This window comes from Watersipora subatra, chromosome 9 (assembly GCF_963576615.1).
Source record: "Watersipora subatra chromosome 9, tzWatSuba1.1, whole genome shotgun sequence".
Classification (NCBI taxonomy): domain Eukaryota; kingdom Metazoa; phylum Bryozoa; class Gymnolaemata; order Cheilostomatida; family Watersiporidae; genus Watersipora; species Watersipora subatra.
This window is the reverse complement of record NC_088716.1, coordinates 57,375,398-57,387,634: the sequence shown is the minus strand read 5'-3', so window position 1 is coordinate 57,387,634 and position 12,237 is coordinate 57,375,398. Positions and strand designations below refer to the sequence as shown.

General features: G+C 35.0%; 1 protein-coding gene across 1 annotated transcript; it reads right to left on the bottom strand.

Moving 5' to 3' along the window:
- Positions 1–3,230: 3,230 nt before the first annotated feature.
- LOC137403921 (uncharacterized) lies at positions 3,231–11,497 on the bottom strand. The gene is made up of 14 exons (XM_068090042.1): positions 11,294–11,497; positions 10,675–10,772; positions 9,435–9,576; positions 8,546–8,631; positions 7,760–7,900; positions 7,395–7,494; positions 6,685–6,747; positions 6,434–6,487; positions 5,732–5,902; positions 5,391–5,598; positions 4,547–4,623; positions 4,245–4,410; positions 4,042–4,076; positions 3,231–3,658 (listed from the first exon to the last, which is right to left on the bottom strand). Exons 1-14 carry the CDS (start codon positions 11,403–11,405, stop codon positions 3,516–3,518), a joined length of 1,596 nt encoding a protein of 531 aa, XP_067946143.1. The 5' UTR covers positions 11,406–11,497; the 3' UTR covers positions 3,231–3,515.
- Between the last annotated feature and the right edge of the window lie 740 nt (positions 11,498–12,237).

Sequence of the window (12,237 nt, the reverse complement as noted above, 5' to 3'; positions counted from 1 at the left end):
AGGTTTAATTTTAAACAATGATTTCTCTCTTTCTAGACTGATAAGTAATAGATACAGTGCACCCTCAGGATGCGATGTTGATCCGTTTCAGGGTTAGCATCACGTGGTGAAAAATTCGTATGTAGGGGTATAGAGACCATAGTTTATATAATGCAAACATCCCCTGGTAAAAATCGTCCAAGTTTTATAAAAATGTATGCATGTTGAAAATTAGTAACAAAATAGTATGTTAACTTTAGTAATTATAGTTACCTACAGTAACTGTATTGTATTTAGTGAATTTTAATGGTTATGATCTGCAATAGAATGCAACATTATAATGTGTGTACTAAATGCAGTACGTACGGTAAGTGAGTTCTTACCTTCAAGCTGTACGTATAACACAAACTTTGAAGTCGCTTCAAATAAGTTTAGCTTCCCAAACTCACACTCAAACTTAAGTTTTAGTAAGTATTTTTAACTATTTTACTAAACTTCAACTTTTTATCACGAACATTTTATCCTTTATCAGCTTCTGTCTTCATTTTTACTATAACATTTAGCGTGTCTGGTTAAAACCTTTTTAAACCTAATTCAACAAGAAAGGTCGAGCGATGCAGTTATCAAAAGCAGCCTCTCGCACACTTGCTCATTTAATGGCTATCGGCAAAAATGAAATTTTATTTACTTTACAGGAAGTACATACCTTTGGAGTAACGTGACTTGAGCTGGTACATGTAGCGAGTAAAGCAGAGAGGAGGCAAAGACGTATCAATGCTAATTATGTTACTGTACACTTGAAAATAAATTTAATATGTAATGTGATGAAATTTTTTAGCAGGCTAAAAGAAGTTGTCTAATCCTGTCCAATGTTTCTACTAGTTTTAAAAGAAAAAGTTTACCACTTTTGGGTCCTGAGAATCAGAAATGGTCAGGAAGATACAGCTTTCCAACTGGTGCAGAGAGTGCTCTAAGAAAGCGAACTAACTTGGTGCAATGTAGAAGATAGCCTACTTGATCACTTATTGAAGATGATGCTTGCTGGTGCACTGTAAATGCTGGTGCAATGCGGAGAGGATCCAGAGAAGGTTGTACAGTACATAGTTTGTTTTGTATGAAATTTGCATAAGAATTAATATCACTATGCATACAGAAGTTTGTACGTATTTATACTCTAGACTCTAGAGGATAGAGCTTTAGCAAGTTCTAGAAAGTAATGTCGATGTGTCAACTATCTTGAGTAGCTAGTTATATGAGTTACATACATACGATGATTTGTATTTAGGTAGTAGAAAACTGGCCTGCCTGCAAAGACATGATTAAAAAAGAAAATAAAACATAAAATCAAAGTGAAATTAGTAAATTGAAATAAAGCATAAAATGAAATGAGTAATACATGAAAACCATGCCACGAAAAAAAGATAAATAATGATATACATTATACATGTGATGTACAGCATTGTTTGTATGTACCAGTCACCATCAGTAAAATCATTTTCTGTTGCTTTTACTTCCACACCACCATCAAATGGTTACTACTCTTGAATGCTGATCCCGTGCTTGGCCCTTAGCTCCTTCAAGTTTTCAGTCGTAAGCTTCTCCTTGTGCTTGCTTTAATGGAGTTCTTGTTTTCAATAATAATTGCCATTGTTGATTGGTTGCGACATATTCCTTGGCAATATTAACAATACCATTACAGGCGCCTTATTCCCTTTTTATTTATGACCACCAACTTTGTGAAAAGGAAATTAATTTTTCTTTGTTTTGCAACGTATGTATCGGTCTCAGATTTTATAGCTAACGGTTTAAATATAGATACTTGTAGTTATATACATATGCTAAATAAAAGTTTATAGTAAAAAGGATTATAACGCTAAAAATGAATATTTGTTCTCGCTTATGTATTTTTCACAAAATTCCCCACGTGGAATGCTGCCCTGTAAGAAGTCGGTCATCATGTCTCTTCTGAACGTTGTAAAAATGTTTTCGGCAAACCGCATTTCGGCATCTTTGTTATTTTGACGCAAGTAATAAGCCCACCGACGGCCAAATTCATATATCATAGATATACGAATATATATAGTTATTCATATATTCAGAAAATCATATATCAGGGTAATCGCATTCTGAGGGTGCACTGTATGTTTCTTTTTAAATAAAGTTGTAAAACTTTAGTATGCAATTTTCAAAGATCTATAACTATGTTCAGCAATTTGCATTGTTTCATCGAGAGTCACTAAATTATGTTCTTGTTATTGCCGACATCAAATGAAGCAGTACACGTAAAATAACTTAATATTATAATATATATTCTTTGTCATTTATTATAGCCTCTCATGAATGGGTGTTAGACAATAGCGACCACAATACACATCAGCTTGAAGTACTTGATATTGATAAAGGAGTTAACTGTACTAATGCCATTACTTAGTAAGTTAATTTAATCAAGTGAATTTAGAAATGCTAGCTAGTAGGTAAGCTGGATCAGCTGGCAGCTCAGCTTTGAATGATAGTTTAGTATACAAAACCTGTTTTTTGACAATTGCATGAAAGTTTACCTATTCATGGAAACTCAGTTAAAATGTGATGATAAGGCATAGCAAGGTTAAAACGGATACTAGTGATGAACATGACTTAGTTGTTTCAGCAGTTTATCTTCTTAAGTCAGAGTCTAGTTTAATAAATGAGTCGATAGATTACAATTTATGTCAAATGAAGTTTCTAGAGACTAGTGTAATCTCAGGCTTTATTCAGCTAGTTTTAAATTGATGGAACAGCAGATAGTTGTAAGCTGATTGTTAATTATTTCTGGGTAGTTCATAGCCTTGTCAGACACCATAGCTGACTAGGGTAAAAACTCATTGATGAGATAACTCATTTAATAACGCTTGTGCTCGCTTGTGTTTAACTGTTCTTAAATGAGTTTGAGACAAAATGAAGAATAACTCAACAAATGTTCAGTCATAGACTTTGCTGCGATTTATGTTCATAGTAATTGTATTCTCTAAAAGCTGTCTCTCTTCTACTTTGTCCTTGGTTGCATATTCTATATGAAGTAGCAGTAGCTTAAATCATAGTTTATGGTACAGTTGTCTATCTGATTACCTACAGCGTATATCCTTGATCAATCTCCGTGCTGTCTATATCCAAACATAGTCCAGGATTTTTATTGTAATCTATTTTTACTTCCTTTTGACATTGCGGTATGAATTAAAGCTGGGCTAGTATTTATAAAACCACTACACAGAGGATTGTTCTTTTTCAATATATTTTACAAAACATCATAAAGTTTGTATATAAAAAGCATGAAAGCAGTATTTTACAAAATTATAAAAGTTTAAAAACGGTTTTTAGAGTAAAAATCAGAAACCTTTATGTAAAGGTTGCAATAAATGTAAAAGAATTCTGAGATGTTACAAGTTGTAACCAGGTTTTTGGTAGCAATAGAAAATATTTTCTAAATTAATGAAGAAAATACTTCAGGATATAATAAGCTTTGAAATTTATCTTCTGCCAATTTATCAGGAAGTTAAAGACTACGCTTCAACATTGTAATTCTTCATCAGTTTTCGATCCATGGTATCTGGTGATGCAAAGTCTACGTAATAATATCTTCCTTTGGAATCTTGTCTCAGACCATCAGGAAGTTGCCCTTTCTTGTAGTTAGAACCCCAGTTACCTATAAAATCATTTCAAGGGACTTGGTTAAGTGCGTTTTAATAAATTTGTTTTACCCATACAACACGAAACACAGATTAGCAGGCAAGAATGTCATTATAAAACAATAGAAAGTGCTAAAAGTGGCACAAGTTAGCAGGTGAGAATGTAGCTGCAGTCAACAAACAGTATAAACAGTGACACAGGTTAACAGGTGAGAATGTCACTGTAAAGCACACTGATTAAAAGAGGTATTTTGCATTTTTTTGTTATCATTTCTTATTATGTTATATATCAACATCAAATTGTAAAAATGATAAAGAGAGAGTACCACACATTTATTAAACAGTATACATTTGCATTTGGGAGTTATCATTCCAACATTTAGTAAGATGTGTTACATACGTTTTGGCATCTTGTCTTTGTTTTCCTTATTTGGGCTAAAAATAAAACAACATTATCATAATCATGTGTGTCAGAGCTTATATGAAGATTCATGCATAAACATATAACTAGAAAACATATTAACTACAGTGTCCATTATTTGTACTTCAGTAAGACATCGTGCTGCTGCCAATGAATGTTTCAAAAATTTATGGTAAACTCACCGTCGTTTGGGCTGCGTGCAGCAGTCCGAGTACCTAGAGAAGCACTCGAGACCAAGTTCTGGACGAGATCTTTCTAATTCTTGCTGTCCACGGTAGCACTCCAGTTTAGAACCCAGCCCTCCAGCGCCATTGCTTCGTCTTCTTCCAGCGGCGCAGCAGTTAAAAGCTAGCAATAAAAGCGGCACATATAGCTTCTATGAAATATCAGCTTCCTATTTACTAAAATAGTTCTTCAAAGTGCTGTCAACTAAAAAAGTTGTAGTATGCATGAACTGATTAAAAGCAAATTGAAAAAAACTTACGACGAGATTGTCTCTCTTCTGAATCATCATTCATGTCATCATCTTCCTCTTCCTCCTCGTCTTCTTGTTCATTGAAACTGTCACAAAAACTTGCGCACTGAAAACGGTGTAGCAGTGTCCAAGAGTTGTCCTCTCTTGCAGTTTTGTTATATATATATAACAAAACTGCAAGAGAGGACAACTCTTATATTTTTTACATACGACTCATGTATATATATATTTATATATATAATATATATATATATATATATTCTTCAATTCAATTGAGAATCCTTATTAACATTATGTTAGCAGAAAGTCTGTTTAGCTAAAAATATGCGGTAACCAAATCTAACTGCTTTTGCTAGTAGTCATTTTTTAAGAAAACAGTTCAAGCTGGATAAACATGGTCATTTTGGTTTACAGGGGTTTTATGTTTGTAATGGTGGTGGAGTCATGTAAAATTGTTTAAAAGAATGCTACTACTTCTTATAAATTTTTATTGTTGGTAAGCAAGCGTTTTGATGTCAAAATATACAAAATTAAATAATTAGTTTTAAAAATTAAATAATTAGAAAATTTAACTATCCTACTATATATATGAAAACCATCATAAATTTTATTTTCTTACCCAAAACTACATTTTTTGTGTAATTTTTGTAATATTAACATTTTAACAGAGCTCAGTTTGCTTCTACTACATCAAATGTGTAAATCATAATACAAGCACATGCTTTGATTGTCAGCAGTATTCCAGTTGGAAATCTTTGAGATGGCTCAACCTTCTTTGGGTGTTGATAAATAGAGGATCAAAAACTTCAAAAGCCTGTGTCTAACTATTTTAAGATTCAGAAGTATGACTGACCTTGACATAGGAGCTTCAAGATTCATGCAACACCAGATGAACTTCTCCGAGCACTTGTCAGATGTTGACATATCATTCTCAGCCCATGACTCAAAGTTACTGATGCAGACATCGCAAGACGCCTCTGTGTCATTAGCTCTGCTCATTTTACCAGCTCTGCAGCACATCTTGGGGTTTCGAGCTTCCATTCTTTTGTTTTGCCTTCGGTCTAGAGAAACATTATAGAGACATATTTACTATACATTCTCACTATCACATCATGATGTCCACAATTAGACTAGGGAATTAGTTCTCTGTCAGCTTCCTGAAACTCAACAAAAGATATAATTCAGCCAACTTACTTATGCGCCTGTTTCTATGGTCTACAACCAGCTCGTTTTGCTGAGCCATTGGCTGATCTCTTTGTTCCATGCCTCTAAATCGACGCAAATTGCTCTTTCTTCGCTCTCCATTTCGGTGTCCGTTGCCATCCTCCATTTCTTCACTCCTATTTCTATGTGGAAATCCTCTCACTAAAACCCAACAGTTGATATATTAAAAGTTATTAGCTCCTTTTGATAACGAGGTTTGAACTTTTGTTATTGTTCAATCAGTTGCTTCTCATTCGTTTAAGTTAACCAATTATGAGCTTGGATAGCTGACTTACCCTAAATAAAAGAGCCCTTAAATGTGACTATCGAGAGCAGGTATTATTTCATAGTAAAACAATAGAAATACTAAATATGGTAGTAACTCTAATTATAATTGGCTGCGTGTTAGAGCCTTTGGATGTAGTACAAAGTAGATGTACTGAAAAGGCAAGAAAGACAGTAAATCTCTCAAGTTTTTCCCATAACTATTGATGTTTCAAATTTATAACTTCTTTGGCTACCTCAACAGAGCTGTAATAGCCTTTTTATAAAACACCCGTTGAATCTGATGATGCCAATATAATGATCAAAGTTGTGACAGTAATTTACCTTTCAACTTCTGCCCTAATTTAGTTGCAGACAGAAAATTTTAAAACAAAAGCTACACTACTAAATCTGGCAATGTACACTCACTTGTCATGTTGCGGTCTTTAGGAATATAGTTGCAAGTGGGCTGAGAGGGTTCAGCTGAAACAAGAAAACAAACAGCTGGATACAATTCCAATTAAGCTCATCAAGTAATTTCCATTTTCAAAGCTCATCTATCATTCTATTGGGCGGACAACTGGGCTTTTATTTAACTGGATCAATAAAACATGTTGGCTAATCAGAACTAAGTTTGGGTTATTCGTTTTAAGAAAACTGGTGGTTTCATTTCAGCTCACCTGTCTTTGAGCAAGTCTTGTTTCTGATTCTTTCAAAGCAGTCTAGTCGATCTTGATCTTCAACTGCAAAAATTATAATAACAATAACAGAATATAGTCCATTTCTATATCTATATACACGTATATATAAATCAGTCATGAGTTTTTAACAAATAGTACACTGTAAAAAATTACTTGGAGTGGTTTACTTTTTTAGAATTTAGAATAGCTTCGTAAAGATTGTTACTAGAACAAGTTGAAGGCATTTATGTGAGTCAATGCGCACTTGGGGTCATGTTAATGGCACTTGAAGTCATGTTAGTGGCACTTGGGGTCATGTTAATGTCTACACTGGAGGTCATGTTAATGTCTACACTGGGTGTCATGTTAATGTCTACACTGGGGTTCATGTTAATGTCTACACTGGGGGTCATGTTAATGTCTACACTGGGTGTCATGTTAATGTCTACACTGAGGGTCGTGTCAATGTCTACACTGGGGGTCATGTTAATGTCTACACTGGGGGTCATGTTAATGTCTACACTGGGGGTCATGTTAATGTCTACACTGGGGGTCATGTTAATGTCTACACTGGGGGTCATGTTAATGTCTACACTGGGGGTCATGTTAATGTCTACGAATATCCATTACTTGAAGTTTTTCATAGACAGCAGTAACCAAAAGGTAAAGGGCATGAGAATTACAAGATGAGGAGTAATGATCAACAGTACCTTGACAGCACCTGTTGGGCCTTTTACGCTTTGAGTTTTCACACATAGAGTTGATCTTGTTAATATAGCTTTCTGTGAAACACTCCATCATATCATCACCCTGTTCATAATATGTAGGATTTTATCCTTATGTAAAAATGTTTGTACATGAAGGATTACTAGACAAAACCAGTCTTTCACAAAGTGACAAATGTCAACTGCTTGATCATAGCGATAAATTGAATGATAAAGACATCAGTTCGGTCTACCTTCTTAAAAGTCATCAATAATAAACTAAATGTGATAAAATTGGTGTTGTTTCTATTTTAATATAGAGTAAGCTTGCATATCTTTCTGCAAGTACAAGAACCTCAGAATGAACCTACTTCCATAGAGCAGCACTCTAGCCATGCTGCCATCTTGTCCTCACTGTTCCTGCCTCTGGAAGCGCGTCTATTTGGCATGCCTCTTCCCATAACCATATCCACTTTAGCGCAGATTGCTTCAGCTTTCTCTTCCAAGCTTACCTAAAATAAAATGAGGCCATATTCAGAAATGGCCCGTTGGTTGTCAATCATACATTTGCCCCAACTCATTTTCCGATGTTACTAAAACTTAACTCTTCTCCTGTTGTAAAAGTTGATTGATTAGTTAGGTAAGTGGCTAGAGCTTCAACTAATCATAGTAGCTGCATCTTTGGGCTGATAAAAAATACCATAAATTAGAACTGAATGTTGCTGACTACTTCTTTGGTGTTCTATCAACAATAATCATACCCGCAGCTGCCAGGTCTGAGACCATATAATAGGCATTTACTTATTACAACTAGAATAACAATTACTAGAGCAGTAGAAATAATAAGAAGTTTAATTTAAATAATGCAATGAAGCTTTTTTATGAACAAGGGAGTTGGATAATTATTCTGGAGAAGCCTTGGGGACCTAACAGTCATCAGTTTCTAGTATAAAGAAGCCTTGGAACTTAACAGTCATCAGTTTCTAGTACGAAGAAGCCTTGCGACCTAACAGTCATCGGTTTCTAGCACAAAGATGCCTCGGGACTTAGCAGTCATCAGTTTCTAGTGAAAAAAAGCCTTGGGACCTAACATCAACTTTTAATATAGGAAAACTTCAGCCCTCAATGCCCATTTGCCAATGCTTAAGCTAACTTACACAGCGGTTATGTTGCTTTCCTCCTCGTCTATTGTTCCTAGGGCCACGACTTCCTTTTCTTCCTTTTCTATCCCTCCATCTGTTTTCTGTTAGTAGAAAATGTAAAAGTTGGAAGATAGGCTGGCAAGTTTATCTATCATAATAACTTATATACAATTTATGATACAAAAAACTGCTACTCGAATTAAAATGTTCAGTACCAGGATTTCAATACAGCAAATTCATAACAGGCTAGTAAAGGGAACTTTTGAAGGTATTTAAAAATTCTCAGTTTACTTTCAAAGCTCTGGCTCTGTATTTGGTGCCCAGGCAGTAAGCGCCCGGCCACTTTAAGACAGCGGCCACTTTAAGATAGCGGCCACTTTAAGACAGTGGCCACTTTAAGACAGCGTGGGCATCATGACTATGTGTTGGGCACAGAAGCCTTCTAGTCTGGCCTGTAACTCATCAGGTGCTATCCTTTGTGGCAGGTGAGGTCATGCACCTGATCCCTGCTGACTGCTATTCAGTGTATTGGATGACACTTTGATTTAAAGCAGACTGAACAATAGCTACACTTAATTGATGCTTCCAGTCATGAAAAACGTGGACCAGCTCGATTTCTCTATTTGTCCTTTCATCCTCAACATATTTTTTCACTTCGATTTAAACTTATGAGCCAGGCCTTTAAATAAAAAGGGTAGTAAATTTTAATATATAGCACTGTTATTGTCAGATGCACAGATTTAACCTTCGAAATTGCCTTAGACACCAACAGTTAAAGAAATTGAACTCCTCGATAACTAGATCTATGGAAACATTAGTAACAATTCTAAAGCATTCTAAGATTAGAATGTTTGATGTCAGTGTCAAGTACTGATGACTTTAACGTCTTATTACGCCTACTTACTTAAACTCTCATCGCTGTCAGAGTCTTCATCAGTTACTGCTGAATCAGTCTCAGCATATTCCTCCAAGTCAGCGCTTTCACCATCTTCGCTTTCTTCACTGAACATGTAGTTAACGATGTCAAAGCTATCCGAGAAGGCTTCCTGAAAAGACCAAACACACAATGTATTCAATGTTTATACATTCTAAGTTTTGTAAGCCAGCTCAACATTCTCTTATGCAACCACATCCACTCTGTCATCCCTGGATATACCGCAGGTTGATTAGATAATGGCAATATGTACACAGTTACCACAGAGTTAGTTCTCACACACTTCACACGGTCTGTCTTAGTCTACATATAGCTTGTTTTGAAGATCTGTCAGAGTATGCAAATCATTATGTTTTGATTAGTAATAAAAACTAGCCATCATTATGTTTCCATTGTACAGATGATACGGATTTGAATTTGTGCGAATAAGTATTTCAATGGATATTCTAGCATACAGCATGTGCATTTTATCAAAGTTTTTAATGATATCTTGTGCAAACTGCCAGCGAGGCTGTTCTGCTGCTAGTCTTGAGCTATCGGACAATCTCTTCGCTTCATGTTTGTATTTTTGTTAGTTTCTATATTCACCTATAACTTGAATGCAATAAAACATTGCATCCACGCATACAATCGATATTTATTTCATCAACATTCAAATGTTGTGGGATTAACAGGCGCTTTGGTAAAAGGATAAGGAATTCTATGCCAGAAAGCGGCACACTTTAACCTCCTAAACCTGTCAAGTTGAGTGTGGAAAATGTTTTTAATTGAATAGCTTGCAAGGCATCTTCTTTCACCATTCCCAAGTGCCCTTTCCATTTGCACCATTCCCAAGTGCCCTTTCCATTGGTAAAACAATGATGCTCATGGCTTGACTTTGTCAAGCAGTGAGTATTATTGTTTTACAAATATTTAAAGATTTTTATAAATGTAAACTTTTTAAGTTTTAATTCTAAACAATATACATTTTAGGTAATGTTCCTAGCGTTTCTACCATTGTTTGTTCATGAGGTTTTGACTAAAACAGTTAGTAGACTATCTATTTTTGTACTGAAATACCAACTAAAATAGTCATTGTTTTAGAGTTTACTTCCACTATATATCATTGGGCAAATTTACTCACACTTTGAACAATGCGTAATTTATTAGAATAAAAACATATTTTGCCATTTCTAATCAAACCTTTTTTCTGATAGCAAGAGATACTCACTGTTTCATCATCAAAGAGTGGCTCAGAAAGAAGATCAGCTTCCATGCTGTCATCTGCCTCATTCTCCCCATATTGCTTGCGCATGAATGCTTGGGCATCTACAAACAGTCTCAAAATATTACTTTTCTCTCTAGTCATAAACGACTTAAAAAAACCTGTTAGTAAGCAATTGCTGCCTTCAACTACCAGGTTTATATTGGTGTAACAGTTGAAATTCGAGTCAAGGACAATATTAGAGGTTGTAAGAATATCTCTAAGTTTTGTCACTGATTTGAAACTTGAATTAGACAAGTATTTTCAGGTCATGTGACTTGGGCAGCCCTAGATCAGCCGAAAAATATGTAAACATAATACATGCTAGTGTTTCTTATCGCTCTCACTAAGTTTAGGTAATATTTATGTTGATTTTTAAAGATGTTTGTTGTCTACATATTTTTTTCTAGATGAAATGTAGATGTGATACAATTGACAACAATCAAAATTTCAAAGAAGACTATATAAAACTTTTTATTCTAGACTTTATCTAAAATTATATACTAAATAAGAATGTATGAATATTTTTTCTGTCACTAAACTTATGCATATAGTACATGTATAAAAACTAAACTGTATAACTTACCGTCATACGAGTTTATCTCTTGTTTTCCTCGTTTCATGCCACTACCCCTTGCATGACTAGTTGAGGAAAGTATAGCCAGTCCTAAAAGAATTCCCCCTACAAACTGTCTCATGGTTGGTGTATAGATATTTGCTCACTGAATGCTGCTGTTGAGAGGCAGCGTGTCTTATATACCTTCTCTGTTTTGCCTTGTCATAGTTTCATAACCAAGTAGCTGGAATACAAATACAACCAAATGGCCTGACCTCTGCAGTTCAGTCTGTGATCCATAACGATTTGCTGGAGCGTAAGCATGGGTCCCCTTCCTGTTCACATATGTGAAGGGCTAAATTTTTGTGTCTTACTCTTATCTACAGTTACAGCCACTGTTATTGAAACTGGATAGTCAGCTGATATTAATTTAACCACAGAATGAGCGATTATTGCTGATGGCTGTGAATCAGAAGGCATTTATTAGAAGAAGAGGCAGCGATAGAACGAGAGTCAAGGATAGCAGCTGTTTATTGTGTCAATATAGATGTCAGGTGCATGTGACCTCACATTCTCGTACCACCTAGTATCTCTTTTGTTTTGTTTTACCAACAACATTCTCTACTTAATTGGCAACTTTCACTGCAAGAGCTTTACTAAATTTGTGTTGTTTTCAGTGTTTTATTGCACCTGCAACTAGAAGATCTTGCTCAGGGCTGCAGCAACAAGGAAAAAAACTTTGTGAACATAAGGATACTGAAGGTGCACTATCAACATGTGCGGTTATGAGATTTTTGAGCATTGATTTATCAAAATCAAGTTTTGTCAATTTTAATTCTGAAACATTCTGGTAGTCAGATCACCCCAAACATCAAAAACAATTGCAAGTAATGAAAAAATGCTGATTTGTTTTAATAAAATTGAAAATTTTATGCAAGTTCGTTTTGAATTGTTTGGTTGTTGTGAGATCTCAA